The sequence below is a fragment of the Pseudorca crassidens genome, chromosome 12 (genome assembly GCF_039906515.1).
Source record: "Pseudorca crassidens isolate mPseCra1 chromosome 12, mPseCra1.hap1, whole genome shotgun sequence".
NCBI lineage: Eukaryota > Metazoa > Chordata > Mammalia > Artiodactyla > Delphinidae > Pseudorca > Pseudorca crassidens.
The window spans coordinates 70,821,346-70,847,016 of record NC_090307.1 but is presented as its reverse complement, the minus strand read 5'-3'; the positions used below and the strand labels follow the sequence as shown (position 1 = coordinate 70,847,016).

The window sequence follows — 25,671 nt, the reverse complement described above, 5'->3', positions numbered from 1 at the left end:
GCATAAAGTACAGGGAGTGTGGAGTAAGTGGACCTACAAGGTCATAATGTACTTATATTTTACAGGAAGTGGTACAATGGTAGCTCAAAGTAAACCATGAAAAGTTAAGGATATATGATGCCATCCTTAGAGCAACCATTAAAAAATTATGCAAAGACAGAGCTAAAAAGCAAATAGACAAGTTAAAATAAAGTCTATATGATTAAATTTACCCATAGACAGCAGGAAAGGAAGAACGGAGAACAAAATATAAATGGGACAAGCAGAAAACCAACAGTAAAATAACAGACCTAAATCTAACAAAACCAATAATTACATTAACTGTTAAATGATGAAATTCTCTAATTAAAAGGCCATAATTGTGAAAATCAATAAAGAAGCAAGACCTAGCTAGATGTTATCTGCAGTTAACAAACTAAAGACACCAAGAAATAGAAAGTAAAGACAGAAAAAAAATGGAAAACACAAAAAGTAAGCATAAGAAGGTAGGAGTGGATATATTTGTATCAGATCAAGTAGTTCAAGAAAAAAAGACATGACCAATGATAAAAAGGGACATTTCATAATGATAAAAGGGCCAATCTGTCAGAAAGACAAAAACGATCATAAATGAATATTTGCCCAAAGAGAAAGCTTCAAAGTACATGAAGCCATGTTTCACAGAATTAAATGGAAAAACAGACAAGTCCACACTAACAGTTGTAGATTTTAACAACCTCCTTCTTAGCAACTGACAAAACATATAGACAAAGAAATCAAAAAAGACAAAGATGATCTGAACACCACTATCAACTACCTAGACGTAAACAACATCTGTAGAGACACCTATTGCAATCCTACAAAGTATGTTCTCTGACTGCAATAGAAGTAAACTAGAATTTGATAACAATAAAGTTTCTAGGAAAATCCCAAATGTTTTAAATTAAACAGCACTTCTAAACAACACGGGGGTTAAAGGGAAATCACAAACAATTTTAGAAAATATTTTAAACCCAACGAAGGTAAAAACATAATACATCAAAAATGATTAGATGCAGCTAAAGCAGTGTTTAGAGGAAATTTTATATTTTTAATGCTTGTATTAGAAATTTAAAAAGTCTAAAATCAATGACCTAAGTTTCAACCTTGAGAGGCTAGAAAGAGGACCCAAAGAAAGCGGCAGGAAGAAAATGATAAAAATGAGACCAGAAAAATGAAATTAAAAAATAGATAAGCAATAGAAAAAACTTAACAAAAGCAAAAGCAAGAAAATTGATAAATCTCTAGCTAGAATGACCCAGAAAAGGGGGAGGGGGTTAGTACAGGTACAAAACACAAACTACCAATAACAGAAATGAAAAGAGGACATATCACTATATATCTTACAAGCATTAAAAGGAAAATAAGTAAGTATTATAAACAACTTTATGCCAATAAATTCAACAATTTAGATGAAATGAACAAAGTCTTTGGAAAATAAATACAACTAATCAAAATGATAGATTTCTGACACAAGATGATAGAGAAATATGAATTGTCCAATATGCACAGCCTTCTACACTCCAGGTTTCAAGCCCTCCAACCTATCCTATGTGCCACTGCTAGACTTGTCTTCCTTAAATATCTAGTCAATGTTCTCACTTCTACATTTCAAAACCTTCAGGAGTTCCTGTTCACTAACAATTACTTGCCTAGTTTTCATAATAATCTTCTACCATCCTCTAGCACATTCCTGAAGGCTAATCATGCCACTATCCCTCAGATATGCCAACCTATTGCATCAAATTCTTCTTTCACATACTCCTTGCCATCAATGCCATCCCATTTCTGACCAAATCTCAGCTATTCTTCAAGGTCCACCTGGGCGTCATCTCCTCCAAGAAGCTTTCCAGACTATTCCCAGCCCTCAGGGCCTCCCTTCTGGGAATTTCATGGCTACACAACATCATTAACACCGTTGTCCTATGTATTAATCTTATTTTCCCAACTAAATTATAAGCTCTTTGAGGGCAAGGATTTTTTTTTCAAACTTCTCTACCATGTAAGGCAATTATTCCAGGATTCAGCACATAGTATGATTCAATAAATACTTGAAATCTGTTGAATGAATATATCATACCAAGAACTTATTTCTATGGTTTTTATCAGGCTCTCTAGATTCTCATTCTGATCTCAATACCATCTTCAGCATCACCTCTAGGGATTTGCCAGACTTTTTCAAACAACCATATTCACGAAACATATGGTTACAATAAGCGGAGGTGGAGGGGAGGGAGAAGTAGTGCTAAAATTATATAAAGAGAAATAGGGTTTTGTAGGTCACAAAAGAAAAGGGGACTGACTTTTACAGTGCATTGCCACTAATATCCGCTAAGCATACACTAATACGAATAAGGTCACCGTCTTCTTGTCCTCTCCCCACCCTGAGTCCCTGTGGACATAACAAACCATGGGCTCCAGGCACAAGGATGAGTTCCGCTTATACTTCTGAACACATCTGTTCCTTTCATTCATTATGTACCAACATCTGTTTGGGTACCAAGAAAAGATAACAATATCTTCTAAAAAGTAGCCAGTTACTAATACTTATCACCTCTTACCATTCCATATAAATTCCCCCAAATCTATAAATATCTTAACTGTAACCAAGTCCTATCAAACCACAGACTGCAAATCTATCTTATTTAAATTTTTCAAAAAATAATTTTACATTTACACTATAACTATCAACATCATTTGTGAATACACATACATTGAGGGGAAATAATACATTCCCTTTGGGGTTAAAGTCACCAAGTAAAGAACTCCCTCTAAACAAAAATCCTCTCAAATTCCCTTCCATTGATGACTTCCTAGCAAGCTTCCCTTTCATTTAAACCAAACATAGCTTTGTCTCTTCACTTCATCCCCCTTCTCTCTAATTAGATAAATCTGGTCGTTCTTCTCTCTAGACAGATTAAAAGGTTGGGGTGTTTTGTTTTTCCAGTATTTCAGAGTTCTAATCCTCAGAGCACTGTGATGACAGAAAAGATCCTGTGATTTAGAGCAGGCAGGCTCCAAGGACATATATCTGAAGGAAATATAAAACACACACAATGAGGAGATACTTTTGAATATAAACACACAGATTCCTGTAAAAGATAGTGGGTTACTCCAGCTATTTCTAGCCCTTGGCCCTGACCCTGGGTCCCGCAAGCAATCCTGTCCTTACCCAGATTGGAGGATGCTCGCCCCTCTGCAGCCCGGTCCTTGAGATCCTCAGCGATGCCCAGCTGCTGCTCATGGTACTGTTTAGCTCTCTCCAAATCCTGCATGCACCTGGCAGCATGGCCCAGGCCAGCATAGGCCCGCATCTCAATGGCCTTCTCCATCAACTCCTGAGCCAGCTCCAGCACGTAGTTGTGGTAAGACATGGCCTTGTCAAAGTTCCTCCTGTAGTGGTAGGCACTGCCCAGATTGCTGTAGGCGCGGGCCTCTTCTCGCTTGTTGCCCAGGTCCTTGGCTATCTTCAGATGCTGCTCATGGCACTGCACAGCATTCTCAAAATCACCCATGGCAATATACACAGCTCCCATGTTACCGAGTTCTCGGGCTTCAGAAAGCTCATCTTTGGATTGCTTGGCGAGAAGAACACACTGTTTGTGACTGGCCAGTGCATTGGGGTAGTCTCCAATGGCTGTGTACACGTGGCCCAGACTGCTCAGGGCTGATGAAGCTGCCTGGAGAGAAAGGATAAGGCAGAGAAAAGAAAGCACATCAGAAAATGGCTTTGGTTTGTTTCAGCTGATAAAATGTTAGAGAGTTTGCCCATAACCATCCAAACCTATTTCTAATGGTGTTTCTATCACTGGTCTGCAGACCTATGCAGAACTGAAAAAGAACACATCCAAACAGCAAGTTCCTAATAAAAGACAACGGCAATTTAATCAGTAACATTCAATACCGAATCTCATAGAAACAGGTTGTGTGCCATATAACGTTCATCTTAGTTTAAAGACTTGTCATTTCTAATATTGTGATATTATATCTCTGTTAATAGCTATTAACCTCTGCAGCATAAGAAAATGTTGAAGAAAATCAAAATTAATTATTACATGTAATATAGCATAGGAAATTCATAGGAGAAATCCATGCTAGGCTCTTTGCACTCAAAGAGTGCACTCAAATTGCATTTCTCAATTCTTGTCTTCTCCCAAAGCAAATGGATACATTAACGGCAAGGGAGATCTTTAGATTGATGATTGATAATTTTGTGACCCAGGACCAATGGAGGGTCCTGTTCTCTTATCTTTGTTAACTCAATGTGACTTCATCAGTGCTGGTTACTGTGGAAGGCTTAGATTAGATGAGCCGCAGAGGAAAATAACGGGAGTTACAACTACATCTCTGAATGTGGTAGTCCCCACGGGGCCTCACCACCCCTTTTTAGGCTCACATTGCTCTTCGAGCTTTGCTTTTCTTGCCTAGAGGCTCTCTCTTCTGACCCCAGCCTCTGTGCAGAAAGATGCTATCTTCCTAGTCCCCTCACACTGCTCGCCACTCAAATAGTTCTTGTCTAAAGAAAAGAACATGAGCCCTTTTTGTCTTAAAGGTTTTAATGAAAATGACTCTATATTGGCATAGTGAACCAAAGGGAAACAAAAATAACAAAGGAGATGTTACACGGGTTCTAGAATTTTACCAAGTGCAGATAGTCTTAGATTCTCGTCTTTAGTTTCTAACTCCTTTGCAGAGACATAAAAGGGAAGTTACACCGAGCTCTCCTGCGCTTCTTTTCATTCAACAACTTGCCTATCCTTCCCTTCCTTCACACAGTGCCTACAGCTAGAGTCACGTAGCCCCCTTTCTTCATGATGCTCCCTCTTCGTACCATGAATATGTGATCCTGGCAGAACAAAGGGTAAACTCTGTCACAAGTAGGCAAGTGATCTTCACCAGGGCCTCCAGGCTAGGGAATAACAACAAGGGAAGGCCATCCCACCTGGAGTAAGGGTATTTCTTTATCAGATGTGTTCTATATACACTTCAGAACACTTTTATTAATATTTCATAGTTGAGTGATTTGCTACCTTATTTCTTTGCCTGCGAAATAGCAGTTTTGATCAAAATGACTGAGACTGACCATCTTTACAATGCTTGCAAACTGTGTATCTGCAAAAGGTTCCATATAGTTTTAAGTTGCTTTTATCATTTCACAGATGTTCTAACAAAAAGCTTGGGGAAAATAGAGAGGAAATAAACACTTAGAAATGTACTTTTGGGGTTTGTCTTTTTTTTCTGAGTGTTGGAGAGCAGAAACAATTCCATGAAAATCACAATCCTGTAGCAATGTGATTCTGGCAGATGCAGCAATGATGTCACCCAAGAGCATGCCACTTGGATGTGTACTGGCCTCAGGTTCCTACTTCGGGAACCTCTTCAGGATCATAAGTTAAGACTTCTTGTTGGCACAGTGCACACAGGCCTTTCTACTGCTCACAACTCCCCTCCCCACACCCGACAATCTCCTTTCCTCCTTTGCTACAGGACGGGGGACTCAGTCTCTTTCCTTTCCTTCTGTAATTGGCCCTCCCCTCCTTACTCTCTGAGGTCCTTCTGTGCCCAAGCCAGGCTAGAGAGCAGGACACAGTCCACAAACCCTCCCACCTGCAAATCTTTGCTGCCCTCAAAGTAGAACACATGGCTCTTTCACTATGGAGCCAGTGTGACTTACAATCAGACACCCTTGGTTCAAAACTGCACTGATGTTTACTAGCCCTGGGACCTTCAGAAACTTAACTTCTCTGAGCCTTGGTTTTCCAGACAGAGGTTTCTAGGTCCCAGGAACTGAGTGTTTTCAAACTTAGCCATGAGCCTCTGTCAAATGTGTAAACCATAAATAATTCACTAGATAATTCCAAATAGTAGATCTGGTTGGAGGCAATGAGCCCTTGAACACTGTAGGGAATAGATTAATAAGGCCTGGGGCAGGCACAGCGCCCCAGGCATCACTGTTCTTAGAAACTTGTGGTATGTGGCAACTCCAAATGACAGCCCAGGGATCTTCTGCTTCTGGTTCTTCATTTCTGTAAATGCCAGGGAGACATAGGAGCTCATTTGCTGAAGCTCTCCCAAACATAAGGAAAGAGAGTATTGGGGCATTTCCCCTTTAGGGCTGTGAGGAAAGAGGGAAGGACTACTGCATTAGCTCTTCCCTGGCACCTTCCTGTTACAGGCAGCGCTATCAGGCTGGGACTCTTCACGCAGGTGTCCTGGAAACCGGCAACTCTAGAAAGGTCAATATAGTTTATGAAGCACATATCATAGCCTCTGAAATTAGAAAGGCAGCTTGATGTAGTATAAGAATGGAATAGAATTTAGAGTCAGAGGCCCTGGCTGTGTAACCCTGAGAAGTCATGTCACTTCTTCACCTGTACTTTCTTTATATGTAAACCATTCTGATAATGACAGCATATGTACTTTCCAAGGGTAGGATGGGATCATATGAAGCAGTGCAAGTGAGTGTCCTGAGTAAACTGTAAAGTTCTCTGTAAATGCATCACTAAGGTGTGGATGATGTTTTATGACTGCAGGCCGTCTGGGCTGAGCTCTGTTACCAAGCAGAAGCTAGTAACGGCACCAAAAACATCAGTCATTACAACCAAACATCTATATTCCTATATCAGTTGCCACAGGACATGAAGTCCAGTGTTTTACAGCTGCTGGGCAAATAACGTGATCATATTTATCAGCTAAGTGAATTACAAATTAATCATTTGTCTTTGTTCCTGTTCCTGTGGAATAAGCTTAGATCTGAAACATGGTTTCAGGCTGTTAAGGAGAATCTGAAGACCCACTATCTACAGGGAAACACAGGCCCCACCTCAAGCAGATGCTGCACTTGCCACTAAGGTTCACACTGCCTTTGTATATTAATCTCTTTGAGATTTTTGTGCTAGAATAGCAGCAGCTGCTTCCCACAGTGGAAACATTTTGGAACATCTGTATTTGAATACCAAAATGCACACAAACAGTTATGCTAACAAACTCTCTGGTTGGAATAAGACAATACTTTTCTCTTTTTACAAGATATAAATTACTTATGTTCTTGCCAAAGCATGATTTCCAGCTGCAGACTTAGCACACAGGAGTCATTACCCCTTGCTCTGTGCCCCAAATATTTGTGGAAGAACTGCACCTGATGAGTCAGTTTCGTGGGACATGGAGCTAGAGAAGGAAATTTGCTCATATTTTTTCAAACCACCTTTAAGGACTTTCAGTTTGAGACATGAAATAGAGAAAGTTTAAACTACCCAAAAAACCACATTGATGATACTACCATTAAACATTATTTTGCAAAATTAAACGTGTTCCTCACAACTAGCATGTTTTTCCCTTTATTGTATGTATTTTATAAGAGTTATATTTTGTGGGATGACTAAATGCACATATAGAGAATACCTCATATACCTGCTGATTGACTAATTGCATGTAGTTTTAAGAAAAGGGGAAATGCACCCACAGCTAGTACCAGAAATACAGTTTTTCATCTTCACTGTCCAAATCCACATGCACCTTGTATTCCTTGCCAGTTCAGTGCCCACGAACCCAAGGTACTGGGTTAACCACCTGCAACCCAAGAGGCAGAGGGATATAGAAGAATAGGGGCAGACTCTGGAATCAGGCATGCATGGGTCCAAAGGACAAACTGTGTGATACTACACAACTTCTGCAACATCTCTGAGCCTCAGTTTCCTCATCTGTAAATGGAAATATTAACATCTCACAGTGCTCTGATGAGTACTAAATAAGATAGAACTTGTAAAGAGCCCATTTCAAGGCTCACAGAAGATGCTCAAAAATTTTAGATTTTCATTTCTCTTCCTACCCTAACTTAGCTTTATTCATTTCAAAGATGTGGTAGAAGATGACCAGAAAATAGAACATGATGTTATATGTCACCACAACTAAAAACACGACACAAGAAGTGTGCCCCACTGATGGCAGGAAGGGTCATTATTTTCATACGCTAAAGCATATTACTCGTATTACTCTTCTGCAAGTGTAGACATAAGAAAATTCACCCTTTAATCCGGGGCATTTTGGAATCATTGGTATATCCAACACTTAGTGTTGGTAAAAGCACTTTAAGTGGTCAAAGCTTACACGGATATTGGAGTGTTTTGGGGTCTGTTGGTTGGTTCATTTGTTCATTCATTCATGTACTCAAGAAAATTCTCTAGACACAAACAGAGTCAACTAATTTTTGACAAAGGAACAAAGGTAATTCAGTGGAGAAAGGACAGGCTTTTCAAAAAATGGTGCTAGAACAACTGGACATCCACATGCAAAGAAAGTGAATCTAGACACAGACTTTACACTTTTCATACAAATTGACTCAAAATGGATCATAGACCTAAATGTAAAATGCAAAACTATAAAACTCCTAGAAGATAAGAGAAATTCTAGGGGACCTAGGGTTTGGAAATGAATTTTTAGATAAAACACCAAAGGCATGACCCATGAAAGAAAGAATTGCTACGTTGGACTTCATTAAAATTAAAAACTGTGCCCTGTAAGAGATACCATGAACAGAATGAAAAGACAAGCTACAGACTGGGAGCCGATATTTGCAAAATACCTATCTGACAAAGGACTTGTATCCAAAATATACAAAAACAAAAAACAAAAAAAATTAAAACTCAACAAGAAAACAACCCAACTTTAAAATGGACAAAAGACCTGAACAGATACCTCACCAAAGAAGATACAGTTTTCCCTCAGTATCTGCAAGGTATTGGTTCCAGGAACCCCCATGGATACCAAAATCTGCAAATGCTCAAGTCCCTTATGTAAAATGGCATGGTATTTGCATATAACCTATGCACATCATCCCATATTCTTTAAATCATCTCTAGATGACTTATAATGCCTAATGCAATGTAAATACAATGTAAGTAGTTGTTGGTATATGGCAAATTCAAATTTTGCTTTTTGGAACTTTCTGGAATTTTTTCAAATATTTTTGATATGTGGTTTGTTGAATCTGTGGATGCAGAACCCATAAATATGGGGGGCCGACTGTATATAGGTGGCAAAGAAGCATATGAAAAGATGCTCCACATGATATGTCATCAGGGAATTGCAAGTTAAAACAACAATGAGATACCACTACACATCTATCAGAATGGTGAAAATCTAAGACAACTGACAATATCAAATCCTGGTGAAGATGTGGAGCAATAGGAACTCTCATTCATTGCTAATGGGAATGCAAAATGGGACAGCCACTTTGGAAGATGGTTGGGTAGTTTCCTACAAACCTACTCAAACCATATGATCCAGCAATCATGCTCCTGCATTATTTACCTTAATGAAATGAACACTTACATCCACACAAAAACCTGCACGTGAATGTTTGTAACACCTTTATTCACAATTGTTAAAAACTGGAAGCAACCAAGATGTCTTTCAATAGGTGAATGGATAAATAAAATTTGATACATCCTTACAATAGAATATTATTCAGCACTAAAAGGAAATGATCTACCAAGGCTCAAAGAGATATGAAGGAAACCTTAAATGTATATTCTTTAATGAAAGAATCCAGTCTTAAGGGCTTCCCTGGTGGCGCAGTGGTTGAGAGTCCGCCTGCCGATGCAAGGGACACAGGTTCGTGCCCCGGTCTGGGAAGATCCCACGTGCCACGGAGCGGCTGGGCCCGTGAGCCATGGCCGCTGAGCCTGTGCATCCAGAGCCTGTGCTCCGCAATGGAAGAGACCACAAAAAAAAAAAAAAAAAAAAAGACTACACACTGTATGATCTCAACTACATGACACTCTGGAAAAGGCAAAACTATAGAGAAAGCAAAAAGATCAGTGGTTTCAGCAGGCGAAAAGGATGGATCACAGGGGATTTTTAGGGCAGTGAAACTATTCTGCATGACACTATAATCATGGATATAGGGCATCATACATTTGTCAAAACCCATAGGCTGTACAACACGAACAGTAAACCCTAGTGTAAACTATGAACTTTAGTTAACAATATTATATCAATATTGGTTTCTCAATTGTAACAAATGTACCACACTGATACAAGATGTTACTAAGAGGGGAAACTGAATGGGGAAGAGAAAGGGAATGTGGGAACTCTGTACTAGCTGCTCAATTTTCTGTAAATCTAAAACTGCTCTAAAAATGAAGTCTGTTAGTTAAAAATTAATAAATAAATTGGAGTTTTCCTCATTGCGGGAGTGGGTAATTCTAGGAAATGGAAACAGCACAAGCAAAGGCATGAAGTATGACAGAGTGTGTAATGATTAGAGACCAAGAAGCTGGTTAGACCTGGGAATGGGGATAGTGGTTGGAGGGGAGTCTGGAAAGGTGGGTTTGGATGAATTCTGTCTGTCCATCAATTTGTAAAATCTAATGCATTTTCCATGTATGTTGTTTCATTTAATCATTAATAACAATCCTTTTAATTGTGTGTTATTATTAAAGCCATTTGTGAGATAACGTTAGACTCAAAGAGATAAAATGACATGCCTAAGAATACACAATTGATAGCACTGATAGCAAAGCCAGGGTTCAGGTCCACAGACATCAGATTCTAGCTCTCGTGCTCATTTAACTACATACAGTTTATCCTCTATTGAAGAATTTACAATCCACCCAGGGAGCAATAACAGCCACAGGTTTAAGCAGGGGACTGACAAGATCTGATTTATACTTTCATGTATATCCATGAAGTAGCTGAAAAGGAGGGAGATTGGTAGTAACGACAACAACAAAATGCTTAACTGAAATAACAACTAATTAGAATACAGTAAGATCAATGTTAAGCACTAATGATATTAGGGTAGGCTTTAGGGATATTCACAAATATGCTGGCATCTCTGTTTCGAAGCAGGTAAGACTGCACATCACTGACTGCATGAAGTCAGGTGTGAGTGGCTACGTGACCTTCTTTGGCCAATAAATGTGATCACATCCATGTAAAGCTTTAAGAACCAGTGCATACTTCACCACATGTTCTCTTCTCTTTGCTACACACTGCTCCATCAAAATTGAAATTTAAGTGACAATCAGCAATGTGGGCCCTGGCTGACCTGTAATGAATACACAGCGGGCACAAGAAATAAGCCACTAAGATTTGGGAATTTACTATTATTGCAGCATAACCTGGCCTAGCCTGACCAGTACAATACTGAGCATAAATTAATAATTTTCATGTTCCAGTCACTATAGTTATAGTTAACACTATCTAGTGGTTCAATTATTTGAATTACCATAGGTTTCCGGGTGATGAAATTTTAGTCATTTTTATAGAAAAACTAAATTTGAGGAGAGTTAGGTACTAAAACCAGAAACTTAGCTAATCTTTAAAAATCTGTATTAACCCAGATACAAGGGTCTACCTGGTAGTAATTTACCCACATTGCAGATCTATTTAGCGGGAATCAATAGCCACCCAAACACAAACCTGTAGAAACAGAAGACTGAATCATGTTCTGTGCGGTCTATACACTTCCTACAGTCTTAAATAACATTCATTCCCTATCTAATGAGTGTACTATAGCCTGAAAAATCTACCCTTAGTCAGCAACTGAGTTGATAAAGTAATTCTGTATAAAAAGTTAAATGACAGCCATGAATGTCTAGAGTTGCTTACTCAATAGCCACACAAAAACAACTGTACAAAAATAATCAAAAAATGTATAATCTATAATGTTGAGGATGTTGTCCATGATTCCACCTGATGTCATCTTTATAAGGACCAGTGGAAAAATTTCTTTCAGATTTCAATGCAGCTGCTATGGTTTTATCTTAAGAAAAATGTGAATCATATAAGCGGTCATGTTTACCTTTTTGTTTGAGTCACCAGGAAGCTTATGATTTAATACAGAGCCTCCTTTTAACAGCCAGATAGAATCCCATAATATGTTCAAACTCTACCCTGGCTTCAGCATATGATATGATCCTAATCCTCTCATTACTCTGATTTCTTCTCTTTGCTGTTTTGTTTCCTGCTCCCACAAATCCTTCTTGGATTACAATAGAGAAAAAACAAATCAGCAAAACAAAAACAAAAAACAGTTAAATGTTAAGGCTCTTGGTAGGGAGAAAGCTCCTGAAATGGGATCTCTAAGAATTGTGAACTCACAGCCACAGCCTGAAGAAGAGATTTAAATACCACACAAACAGGGAAATTTTTAATTACATGGCCTTTAGTAGTCTTCAATCATTTCATGCTGTACATGCTCAATAACTGCTGTTGGGTTTATGATAATCAGTCCAACCAGTTTGTCCCAATTCCTAAACTTAGCGTTGGAGGAATATTCTGCAGTTGTTACTAAAAAGTAAGACAGTGATTTGTGTACATCTGAATTCTTTCTACCATATTACTGTACCATAGTTGGAATAGTTGGTATGAATCTATTACTATGAGCTTAGAGAGAAGTTAGTGACAGTTATAGCTTCTCCATAGGTAACCTGTCAGCTTTTCCTAATACTGTGGGGCCAGAGGAGCTTTCACAATAATTATTTTTATCAGAACTATATTAGGGTTGGAAGAATAATACAATGTCAGAAAGATCTATTACCTAGACCTAAGAGTTGCTATCACAGGTGATAAATTACTTATAATGCCCAGCATTAATATAGCAAAGTTTTCAAACCAATTATTTGTAAATGTCCTTTGCAGATGCAAATTAACAGATTAATAAGGAAACAAGCTTTCTTGTTTGAGAAGCTGGGATGACAGATTAGCTATTAAGAGCAATTTATAGGTCATAAGATATGAAAGTTGGCAAGAAACACTACCTCTGCTGGCTCTATAAATAGTAAAACTGCATTTAGTTTCCCAAAGGTATCCTGTTAGACATTTTAATTATACCATAAAAACTGCCAGAATTTATAATGAATTCATTTTTTTTAACTTGATGCTCCATGTAAACTTGATTCAATACAACAGGCATCTGTGCTATGTGCTGTAACTGCCAAGTTGCAGCCAATGCAAGAGTGTGTGCTACTTCCTCATGAAGGACTGCAAATGATGAGGTTGATGCTGAACGACAGAGGAAAGAAGATGTTCCTCCCTAACATCTCTTCCAGGTTACTTAAGGATTCTCCTCCCTCCTTTACAACTTAACACCTTCCACTGCAGCCATATGCTATCCCTTTAGAGAGATTTTTATAAAGAATTCCATTCTACATAGCTCTTTGGCCACAAGATGATGACCAAGTAATAATCTTAGAGTCTTGGTAGTCCTATTAGGGAGCTGAGTGTGATTGGGGATAAATTCTCTCACTCACTTGAAATAATCAATTAAGATGATTTTTGGAAAGTTATTTCCCACTCTCAGTTTCACCTACATCTTCAGTTTTATTTGGGGGAGTGACAGGCAGATAACTTAGTTTCAAATTAGTTTTTTACGACATAACTCACTCAAGTTTCTTATGTAATAATTTGACCTGGGTTAAGAGACATTCTACCATAGTGCTGTTTTAGTCCAGTCAAAACTATTCCATTCCACACTTGCCAGCCAACCTGAATTTTAGTAGACTATAAAACATCATTTTGTAGGGAGTTGGAATGTAGTCAATCACCCTTTGAAGATCGAATCATAAAATCTGGCTTTGGCTGAGCAGGATATAATGGAGAAATGTGGAGAGAAAGAAAGATGGAAAACACATATGTGTTCAAATACAAATACAAGAGGCAGAAGAGACATTTCTTGGAAGGAAGAAAACCCAAGAAAAGGACAGCTTATTTGCTAGGACAAGCAGATAACAATTTAAACAAGAAATCTTTTAATTGGATGGAAAGGAGTCCTCAAGGATCCTGGAAAGATGTTAGCAAATTAAGAAACAACTGAGAACTTCTGCTACCATCCATGAAGGAATATCATTATGGCCCTCCCACTTTAAAGAACAGGCCCTAATGCAGGCTGAGGGCTTCTGAAATTCACGGCTTCTAACTGTTCAGGAATAAATGGTCCACAATCTCAGCTCTCTGTACTTTCCCTCAGCCTGGCAGATTCAACTTCTATCCCTGTTGGATGATTCCAAACTCAGATTTCAGAATAAGAGACAGAGGATTTTAGAGCTGGAAGAGGCCTTATAGATCACCTAATTTCATTGGTTTTCAAACTTTGTTTAAATCAAATTAAAAATACAGGGCTTCCCTGGTGGCGCAGTGGTTAAGAATCCACCTGCCAATGCAGGGGACACGGGTTCGAGCCCTGGTCCAGGAAGATCCCACATGCCGAGGAGCAACTAAGCCCGTGCGCCATAACCACTGAAGCCCACGCGCCTAGAGCCCATGCTCTGCCACAAGAGAAGCCACCCAATGAGAAGCCCGCGCACCGCAACGAAGAGCAGCCTCCACTCAAGGCAACTAGAGAAAAGCCTGCGGGCAGCAACAAAGACCCAACACAGCCAAAAATTTTAAAAATTAATTTATTTTTAAAAATATATTAAAAATACATGTGATTTACGTGATTAAAAGTGTTGTTGTTTAGGTTACTTAGACTAGGATGCACTTTTCTCCCCAGCACCCTTGGGAGAATCTATGGCACCCTGCAGGTTTGAAAACCACTTACCAATGTTACTTCCCAATGTCTTTAGATATAGAAACTAAGACCAAGAGATGTCAAGTACCTTGGCAGCAGGTCAACCTGCTAATGACCAGCAAAGGCAGGACTAGAGCCCAAATCTTCAGGCCCCCAGCTGTTACCCTCCTCACTGTGCTTTGCCTGCATTCCATCACACCATCTCACAGTCACCTCAAACTCAAGCCCTCACTGCCTTTCCTAAGTCTGCCTTGTGATTTCCATGATTAATGAAAGAAGTGAACGTTATCACTATTTCTTCCAACAACTAGTTAAAAGCTCAGTGTTAGCACTGACTTTTTCCTTCCTTTTGGCCCTCATATTCAGCAGCCACCCAAGACCAGCTTTATTAGACTTGTGAAATTATAATTTTACTAGTTTTTATTTAATAATCTTCACTTTAATGCCAATTATTTATATAAGAGAACCACTTAGAATTAATTTCTGACAGTGTTATTTTAAATAATAAATATTATCTTTAAAGTTATGTGACGATGTTAACAGATGAGGTTTGTAATATATTTTAAATACATACTGCTCTTCCCTCTAAAATCCAAGCCAGCTATTTAGTGACAAATTCAGTGGCAAACTTTAATAACTTCAGTAAAACTTTAGTAACTTTTCTAACAGCTACTGATTCTGTCTCCTGAATAATAATGAACTTAGTAATTCCAGGGTAACACAGCGACTAGAACTGTCTAGGTTTAAATTCTGTCTCTGCTGGACATCTTCCTGACTCTTTGTCCTTGTTTCCTTATCTATAAAGTAGAGGTAATGATATCTATCTCTTGGGATGGTTTTAAGCATATACTTAAAGAGCTTAGAATTGTGCCTGGCACATTACAAGTATTTAATTACTGCTAGCTGTTATTATAGATGCTAAATACCAATAAAATTGAGTAAATTAATTTTAAAGTCATATATTTACATTAATTTAACCTGTTTTGCACATTTATTTAAAATTTAAATGTACTAAATTAGTGCCTGCCTTCCTCTCTCTCATTATATTAATTTAAAAACCTGAAAATGTCATTTCCCTTGTGTGACATTTGTCACTGTTCCTTTGGCACAGAAATTATTTGGGCATGCAAGCACATAAACATTCCTTTTTGGGAATCCCCAAAGAAAGAAGACATCACACCAAGATCTAAAAAAGGAACACAATAAGTTCACTGAAGAAAAACTAAAATTTTAATTAAGATCCTAAATTACATTTTAAAATATTAGCTTATTATAAAAATATCCAAACTGATAGGTTTGGATTAAATACAGGTTACACTGATAGATAAAATTTTTAATTACAACTGTGACCAAATTCTTCATCCTATTAGTTATTAAATTTGTTTTTCAGTGGTATGCTTGTTTGGATAAAAGTGAATATCAGAAAATGTACTAAAGTGTTAAAGGAACTATGTTCTAAAGCAAAAAGACATGATTCATATATTTTCTATTTAAAGCAATAAGAAAAGATGCAGGATATGGGTGAAGGGAAGAGGAACACAGCATGCAATAGGTCAGACTGGGCCTTCTTGAAGCCAGGAGTTGTCTTATTCATCTCTGAAACTTCAGAGTCTATCATAATGCCTGGCACATAGCAGACACACAGCAAACACTTGAAGAACAAACCAAACTGATAGTCATGGGACTTTCAGTATGCACAAGGATATAAAAGAAGAAAACTCCATCCTCCAAGGTAAGAATGCCAGAATGAATGTGTGGTACCAATACCTTAACCTCTAGTTCTATTTAAGCAAAATTCTGATGCACTAAAACTTTCCTACAGCTCTAAGAATAGGAGGTCCATAGACACAGGTGTTTCTCAGCTGCCACTTTGGTGTCTGTATACCTAGAACTCACAGTCCTTCATCTCTGTCCTTGTTCTTCTACCTGCTGCTGCTCATCTAATCAGTCACATTCATGCTAAGTCTTATGAAATCTTCTCCCTTTTACCTTTAAATTGTTCACATGAGACATGAAATGATTAAACAGGAGCAACTATTATTTTTATTATAATACTATTTTTCCTAAGAATGATTATAATGGTACCCCCAATTGGAGTCTAGGAATTTAATCTGGAAGCCATTGAAATATTTCTTAGAAAAAATATATCACAATAATAAGTATGATTATTATTCATTGAGAGCCAGCCATCCCACATTTCATCAAATCAAAGTTGCCATCAATTTAAGAAGCACTTTACAATATGTACCACAAATAAAGGGACCAAAACGTTACAATTAAACAATGAGAGAACGCTTTCTTATTGATTGTAAAATCATCCTAGAGATTATCATACTAAGCGAAGTAAGTCAGAAAGAGAAAGAAAAATACCACATGACATCACTTATATATGGAATCTAAAATACAACACAAATGAACATATCTACAGAACAGAAACAGACTCACAGATAGAGAACAGACTTGTGGTTGCCAAGGAGAGTGGGGAAGGGAAGGATTGGGAGTTTGGGATTAGCAGATGCAAACTATTATATATAGGATGAATAAACAACAAGGTCCTACTGTATAGCACAGGGAACTATATTCAATATCCTATGATAAACCATAATGGAAAAGAATACGAAAAAGAATATGTATACGTATAACTGAGTCACTTTGCTATACAGCAGAAATTAACAACGTAAATCAACCATACCACAATAAAATTTAAGAAAAATTTTTTTAAATCATCCTGATTTCAGAGATACTAAAACACGAAAAAATGTGTATTTCAGAGTCAATAAATTATGATATATCAGGTGCCTTATTTACATCATCCCAAATCCCCACAAGACCTCTCAGAGGTAGGAATTTTTACCTTTATTTTGCAGATGAGGAAACAGACCACATTAAGCAATTGCTCCAAAGTCAAGGTAACTAATAAAATGACAAGGTTGGGTTTTAAACGTAGGCCTACCTGACTGCAAATCTGAATATTTCCATCATACGGCACCTCCTCCTCCAGAAATCTCAGACAATAAATGAGGAAAACAGCAAGAGCACTTGTTCTGAAAGGGACTAGTTATTATTGCTGTTCACAATTAGGTGCTTAGAACAGCTTAGCAGGCAGGTGTTTCTAATTTGCAATATTTAATAAAAATGGCTATTGTCAAATTCTATCACAACTGGATACAGACTCAGAATTTTTCCAGAACCAAAGGAAAAAATAACCTGCAACAATTACCCTACATTGTTGTTTTCTGAGTAAAATAATGTTTTGCTCTCTACCTCCTAGATATAAAAACTACCTCTGGATGGCTTCAAGTTTGCCAACCAACCTTTGAGTCTCAAAAGAGATGTATTTTATTTGATTAATATTATCCTCAGGATTATATATAAATGCTGAGATACGAAATGAAAAGTTTAGGAATGTGCCAAGTCTAGGACTGGTTAATGTGTCTGGCATGCCTGAAAAATCCCAGAAAGCTGCTCCCAAATGTCTGCAATTACAGGCATTCGAAAGATGTGTTATGATTCAGGTTTAAGTTTATTCCATTTAGGGACAGAGATGGTTTTCAACAGTGATATTGGGCTATGAGTTCAGGCAGGACCGTTTAAATGTGCCTTAGTAATAATGTATGTGTGCTGGGAGAAAGAAAGAACAGGAAAAAAGAATTAGCCCAACTTTTCGAATGGCAGGGTCTATTTCCAGAAGGTTCCATTCAAAGTATTATGGTATTAAATAGAAACCGCCGTAAGTTGTATAGTTTTATGGAAACCTCAGAAGCCTCTTTCTGAAAAAATCTGGGATTAGAATGGATTGGTTTACCTTGCTCATAGTAAATGGTGAAAGGGGAGGTGATGATTCGGTCACCGTTAAAGAGAAAAAGCAGTGGGAAGGAGAAGATGAAGTGGTGAGTGATGACACTTCTGTCGATGCCCCCTTCCAGACGGGGGTGGAATACAGCCTTTTCCTGCTCTGGCTTCTGCCCAAGAAAGTAGCAGCACATTTTCCCCAAAATAAAGCACATGTTGTATCATATTTTATTACACGTAAAGCTTATTTTACCTAATTTTTATAGTTCAGAAGAAGAGGAAATGAAGGAGAAAACAGGAGGATAAATAAAGTTTTGCTTTCCAGGTTCTAAGGTTACTCTACTGGTAGTCACTTCATTCCGTGCTTACTTATGTGCCTGGAATCTAAGAAAACTAGATAGAAATGTGGAATAGAGGGAGTCGTTAAGTGAGAGTAAGGGTTAAGAGTAACCTCTTGTGCATAGAAGGGATGCAAATAAAGATTGGAAAGAAGTGGGAAAATGCCAGTACTAAAACATTAATCTACCAGAAATAGTTTTTCATAAATGTGAAAGTGCGACAACTTGAATTTAATTTAAAAGAAACACAAAGCCTTGATTTGCATTCAATGAGTTGTCAAAAAGACAGAACTTGGATTTTTTTAACCTAATTTTTAGTGTAACAAAATTAAACTTGCTGAACCGGTGATAAAAGGCAAAGGCCACTATCCACAACCACTCTAGGCTCCAGTCAGGGATTTACCCGTCTTTTACAGCAGCATCCAGATGTGCCCAAGTGAGTTACATTTCCCCCGGGATGCTTCCTCTAACATCTTCTAACAAGATAAATAGTGGTCTTCACACTTCTCATGGGTGCTATCAGAGGCAAAAAACAGAATAGTGCTTTAAACATGTGTTGGGTACTTGAGAGCAATGTGGTGATTAAGTCAGCTGGGGGCATCAAGGATGTGCTTCAGGGGGTTGGTAATAAGAGTCTGGGAGATATATTCATCATTAGATACTTAATAAAATCCTCCATATAACAATGCCTGCTAGGAATTCTAAGTAACTTGAGCATACTGTGAATACCAGCTGCATTCAAAGGAGACTGGCCTCATCCAACGGCAGAATCTAGAATGGCATTGTAGGCACTTTGCTTCCAGAGACATCAAAAAAATGAATGTTTTGAAAAATTAACAAAGAAGAGTTAAAATTTATTTATTCACTCATTCATTCAACAAACATTTGAGAGTCTACTATGTCCTAGGCCCTGGAAAGATAAAGACAAATGAGACAAGGCATCTGCTGCAAAGTCACTCCCAGTCTGGGAAACAGACTGGAAAAAGTAGATGCAATAGACCTCTGGGTGACTAGGACACATAGAAATCCCCAAGTTTCTCAGTTTCTGTCAGAAATCTCAGTAAAACAAGAGTGAAAGAATAAAAAACCCTGCAAACCCATAAAAACAAAAAAATTGAGAAAGATGCCAGCAGAAGACAGATATCCACCAAATTCTGGAGGATGGAAAGCAGATGGATGAGTGGTAACTGATTTAGTAGGACAGGGAAAACGGAAACTAAACTGCCTACAAGGAGGAGCGCCAAGTCCAGCTGCAGAAGGCTGGAAAGAAGCAGGAGTTGCACACAGAGGCTTCTGAAGTTCAGGGGAAGGGATGCAGGGTTGAAACAGAGGATGGGATATAAATTTATATAAGAAGCAATGAGAGCCTAAATCTGCTCTCCCAATCTGGCAAAAGATGGAAGCCTACTTTCTGCAGATGTTTAGAGATGAAGATAGAAGTGAAACGCTATACTAAAAAAACGGGGAGATCAGTAAAGATCTGCATTCTGAATGGAGAGATTCTCCTCACCCAGCACCCCTCTCCACATTACAAGTCCCTTTGCTCTGCTCAGTTTCTGCTACGCTGGCAGCTACATGTATATCTTCTGGCAGCGGACTAGAAGTTTCTGGGGAAATTGGTCCAAAGAAAAGATGTGCACATACTAACATGAGGGGATTCCCCAAATTAAAAAAAAAAATTCTCTGTCTTTTCAACTTGCATTGAAGACCCACCCAACCATACGGAGGCTCTCATCAGTTCTTAGTGCCTCACTCCTAATGTGCGCAGCTGGCCAAAGATTACCAGACACTTGAGGAAATCTCTGACATGAAAGACAACAACCAAAACAAAGAAACAAATTAAGAGTGAAGAGATACAATTAGAGGATGAAAAAAAAAAAACCTTTCAAAATAATATCTTCAGGGACATAACATACTGCAGCCATGAACACGAAGTACCACACAGAGGAACATTCAGAGAGAAGGCTTCAAAATTTTAAATGACAGCAGAAAATAAGTGTATGAATTAGAACAAACTGCAGAAGAATATTACATCACAGGAAGTAGAATTTGAAACAATAACAAAGAAACAGAAAAGAGGGAGAAGGAGAGATAATCCAATTAGAGAATCAACCCAAGAAGCCTAACATCTGACTAATAAAGCTCTAGCCATGGAGAACAAAGAAAAAGGACAGGAATAAACAGTCAAAACAAAATTTTTAAGAAAATTTCCCAGGGGACTTCCCTGGTGGTGCAGTGGGTAAGAACTAGACCCCACACGCATGCTGCAACTAAGGAGCCCATGAGCCGCAACTAAGGAGCCCTCCTGCCACAACTAAGACCCAGTGCAACCAAACAAATAAATATTAAAAAAGAAAGAAAGAAAGAAAATTTCCCAGAAATTTTACACGAGACCTAGACAATGAAAAGGAAAGAAAAAAGCCCACTATGAACAGGAAATATTCCAGAGAAAAAAATCTGCTAATAAACAAATAATTAGGAATCAGAGTAGCACTGGGCTTCTCAACAGCAATTAAAAGCTAAAAGACAATGGATCAAATACTGTCAAAATTCTGGGAGAATATCATTCTAATCTAGAATTCTATTCCTAGCCAAACTATCAGTCAAGGTTGAGAGCAGAATTAAAGAATTTTCAGACATTTAAATTCTCAAAAACTTTACCTATCATGCATCTTTTCTCAGGGAACTAATGAGGGTGTGCTCCGGTAACATATGGGTATAAACCGAAAAAGAAGATGCAATCTAGAAAACAAAGGCTACAAGACAGGAAAGAGGAAAAGGGAATTCTCAGAATCACAGGGGAGGGCAGCTGTGCAGGGGCCTACAGAGCAACGGGTTAAGTTTGGAGCAGTACAGAAAGGCCTGCAAGAAGGATTTCTCCAGAAAAAATAAAAGGTTTAGATTATCTGATACGTTTGGCACTCTAGAAAGGCGTTTTCTAGTTTAGTTGGAAAGTCTTATGTTAGTGACTGGCACACAGAAAAGCAAGCAAAACCACAGCAACAACAAAAACTAAAGTAGTAATTAATTCTGATTTTGCAATAGGGAAAGATCACTGGGCAGTGTGAAGAATGGACTGTGGCAGGGGCAGGACTGGAGGCAGGGGAGATAGGTTAGGAGTTGAGTGACAAAGTGTGGAAGAAGTTACAGGGCTTGAACCAGAGCAACAGTAGTAGGGATAAAGGTGAGGCCAATTTAAGGGAATGGAGAGCTAGGAGGGTAACTTCTGATGCAAGTTCAATCTGTAACCTTAACCACACAGTCTTGCTGATGAACAGCTAAGGCAAAAAGAGAATTTTAAAAGGAAAAAAAAAAAGGAAGCATCATCATAATCAGTTAATTAACTGGGTGGAATACTAAGCATTGCTTTTCTCATTAAGATGCCTAAGTAGTTTCAGGAGGACTCAACAAATCTAGCTACTGCTAGACCACTGTGCTGGCCCTTCATAAGCAACAGGATTAGGTAGGTATTGTTATTCCCCATTTTACTAATAAGGCCTGGAGAGGTGAAGTAATGCACCCATGGTCACCCAGCTGAAAAGTGTCAAAGGATTCAAACCCAAGCCAGCTGTCCCCCACAATCTAGTCTCTTAACTGCAGGGTTCATTCTAATAACTACTTAATATAATAATTAACTGCAGGCTTCATTCTAATAACTACTTAATATAATAATTATCACCTCCTGAGTACTCTGTGTCAGGCACTGGGCTAAATATTTTACATGTGTTAACACATTTAATCTTCAGAACAATCTTATGAGATAGATACTAGTATCATCCCCATTTCACAGGTGAGAGATAAAGTGATCTGCCAAAGGCCATCTAATTCGTAAGTGCTAGGATTCAAGCCCAGTCACTCCAGCTTATTAAGAATGAGCTGCACTATAGGGTGCTGCCTCCTGTACCATTGGACCATATCACCTCTGAAGTTACCTTGATTCCTCTAAATCTCCTTCTTTCCCTAGATCCAGAAATGGGCAACGATGGGCAAATCTTACTGAGGTATGTATGTCTAATGCAGCACATGGTGGCCTGGTGGCCAGCAAACATGCTTTATTTGGTTCACGCAGTGTTTTTTTGTTTCTCTTTTAATTAGGAAATCTCATACAAAAATCCAGGTTTTCAACTTCCCTAGGGAAAAAAAAAAACAAACCCAGATCTGACACCAACTCATATTCTCTCTCACACAGGAAAAACCACCTAACTGAATAATGGCTGTCCCTGTCAAATACTGTATGGATGCGTTTTCAAGTTCTCCATAGATTCCACCACTCCCCACATCAAACACACTGCATTCATTTGCAGTACTGCCTGGCTCCCTTGGGCATCTGCCTTTTGAGACCCCTGTTCTTACGTCAGACCTTTTGCACCCTGGGCCTCTTTATCTCACACCTGTATTGCTTTAACAGCCTCTTTACAGGTCATCCAGCCTCTACCCCCTCCATCTACTACTCCATTAATTTCCCTAAAGTGTAGCTCTGATTATGCCATCCTTTGCTTAAAAACCTTTGATGACTTCCCAATGCCTACTAATCCAACCCCTAGGGTTGGCAAGTAATGATTTTCACAATTATGATGCCAACCTTCTTTTTTACTATTATCTCCCTCCTAACAATCCAGACCTCCTGGCATATTTGTTGCTCTCTAAACATCCACCTCATTTCCTGCTTCTAGCCCATGGTCCATATTTGTGTTAAATTTTTAATGATAAGAAATATTTAAGTGCAAGTTTATTTTTTCAAATTATGCTAGAGGCTTCTGTAAAACTCCTGGTTTATAAGATCAATGGAGAAATAAAGGATTATCAAGTAAATGGAGATGGAACAATTGGTTAAAAATATACAATTTTTTAAAATCAGATAGATTAAAAAAGGTTAAACATAAAAAATAAAACACAAAAAACTAGAAGATATAGGAGATTACTTAATCTCTGAATGGGAAGGGCTTTTTAAGCCTAGAAACAATAGAAATCCCAAAGAATAAAATCAAAAGATATGACTGAATAAAAATTTAAAATTTATTTATGTCACAAACATCATAAAGGAAATAAAATGGCAAAAAAATCCTAAAAAAAATATGTCACAAATAAGGGATGAAAGAACATACAATTTACCAAAAGAATGTGGAAAAAAAATCAAACATGAAAAATTCATCTTCATTAGTAATTAAGGGAACACAAAAGAAAAAATTCAATTTTCAAAAAGCAAAGAGTTAAAAACATAATTTAAAAAAACTCACTGTATTGGTGAAAATGGAGTGAGGCGGGTACTTTAGGGCACTGTTGTAGGAATATAAACTGGTGAAGCCTTTCTGAAAAGCAACCTGACAGAACAAATCAAAAGCCCTAAAAATGTTCTTTGACACAATAATTTTTCGTCCAGACTCAAGACCAGGAATTTTCAACTTTGGCACTATTGATATTTGGGGCTGCATAATTCTTTGCTGTGGGGGTCTGTCCTGTGCACTGGAGGATGTTTAGCAGCATCCGGGACCTCCACCCGTTAGATAACTCGTAACAACTCTCTCTCACTCCACTCTTTAGGAAGGATACACAGCAATTGGACAAAAGTATTACTTTAGAAGAAAAAGGGGGAGGAATAAAAAGTACATTCATTTTACCTGTAATATTTTTTAAATTTACTATGAGAATCTACCCATGTATATTTTTTGTGTCTACTTGCTTTTTAAAATTTTTTAATTTTCTTATTTTTTTATACAGCAGGTTCTTATTAGTCATCAATTTTATACACATCAGTGTATACATGTCAATCCCAATCGCCCAATTCATCACACCACCACCACCACTACCCCCACTGCCGCTTTCCCCGCTTGGTGTCCATACGTTTGTTCTCTACACCTGTGTCTCAATTTCTGCCCTGCAAACCAGTTCATCTGTACCATTTTTCTAGGTTCCACACATATGTGTTAATATATGATATTTGTTTTTCTCTTTCTGACTTAACTTCACTCTGTATAACATTCTCTAGATCCATCCACATCTCTACAAATGACCGAATTTCGTTCCTTTTTATGGCTGAGTAATATTCCATTGTATATATGTACCACATCTTCTTTATCCATTCGTCTGTTGATGGGCATTTAGGTTGCTTCCATGACCTGGCTATTGTAAATAGTGCTGCAATGAACATTGGGGTGCATGTGTCTTTTTGAATTACGGTTTTCTCTGGATATATGCCCAGTAGTGGGATTGCTGGGTCATATGGTGATTCTATTTTTAGTTTTTTAAGGAACCTCCATACTGTTCTCCATAATGGCTGTTATCAGTTTACATTCCCACCAACAGTGCAAGAGGGTTCCCTTTTCTCCACACCCTCTCCAGCATTTGTTGTTTGTAGATTTTCTGATGACGCCCATTCTAACTGGTGTGAGGTGATACCTCATTGTAGTTTTGATTTGCATTTCTCTAATAACTAGGATGCTGAGCAGCTTTTCATGTGCTTCTTGGCCACCTGTGTGTCTTCTCTGAAGAAATGTCTATCTAGGTCTTCTGCCCATTTTTGGATTGGGTTGTTTGTTTTTTTAATATTGAGTTGCATGAGCTGTTTATATATTTTGGAGATTAATCCTCTGTCTATTGATTCGTTTGCAAATATTTTCTCCCATTCTGAGGGTTGTCTTTTTGTCTTGTTTATGGCTTCCTCTGCTGTGCAAAAGCTTTGAAGTTTCATTAGGTCCCATTTGGTTTTTTTTGTTTTTATTTCCATTACTCTAGGAGGTGGATCAAAAAAGATCTTGCTGTGGTTTATGTCAAAGAGTGTTCCTCCTATGTTTTCCTGTAAGAGTTTTATAGTGTGCGGTCTTACATTTAGGTCTCTAATCCATTTTGAGCTTATTTTTGTGTATGGTGTTAGGGAGTGTTCTAATTTCTTTCTTTTACATGCAGCTGTCCAGTTTTCCCAGCACCACTTATTGAAGAGACTGTCTTTTCTCCATTGTATATCCTTGCCTCCTTTGTCATAGATTAGTTGACCATAGGTGTGTGGGTTTA

The 25,671-nt window shown here is 38.1% G+C and overlaps 1 protein-coding gene and 1 long non-coding RNA gene across 5 annotated transcripts in view; both read right to left on the bottom strand.

Moving 5' to 3' along the window:
• The window catches only part of TTC28 (tetratricopeptide repeat domain 28), a 594,638-nt gene that overhangs the window by 168,322 nt on the left and 400,645 nt on the right, over window positions 1-25,671 (bottom strand). For all 4 annotated transcript variants that reach the window (XM_067700377.1, XM_067700378.1, XM_067700380.1 and 1 more), the window contains one exon: window positions 3,191-3,698. In XM_067700377.1, the coding sequence (XP_067556478.1) occupies window positions 3,191-3,698 (508 nt within the window). The remainder of the gene's footprint in view (window positions 1-3,190; window positions 3,699-25,671) is intronic.
• Window positions 4,879-25,671, bottom strand: part of LOC137204160 (uncharacterized) — a 74,008-nt gene continuing 53,215 nt past the window's right edge. The window contains exon 3 of the long non-coding RNA XR_010933445.1: window positions 4,879-4,927. This is a non-coding gene — a long non-coding RNA (uncharacterized lncRNA). The remainder of the gene's footprint in view (window positions 4,928-25,671) is intronic.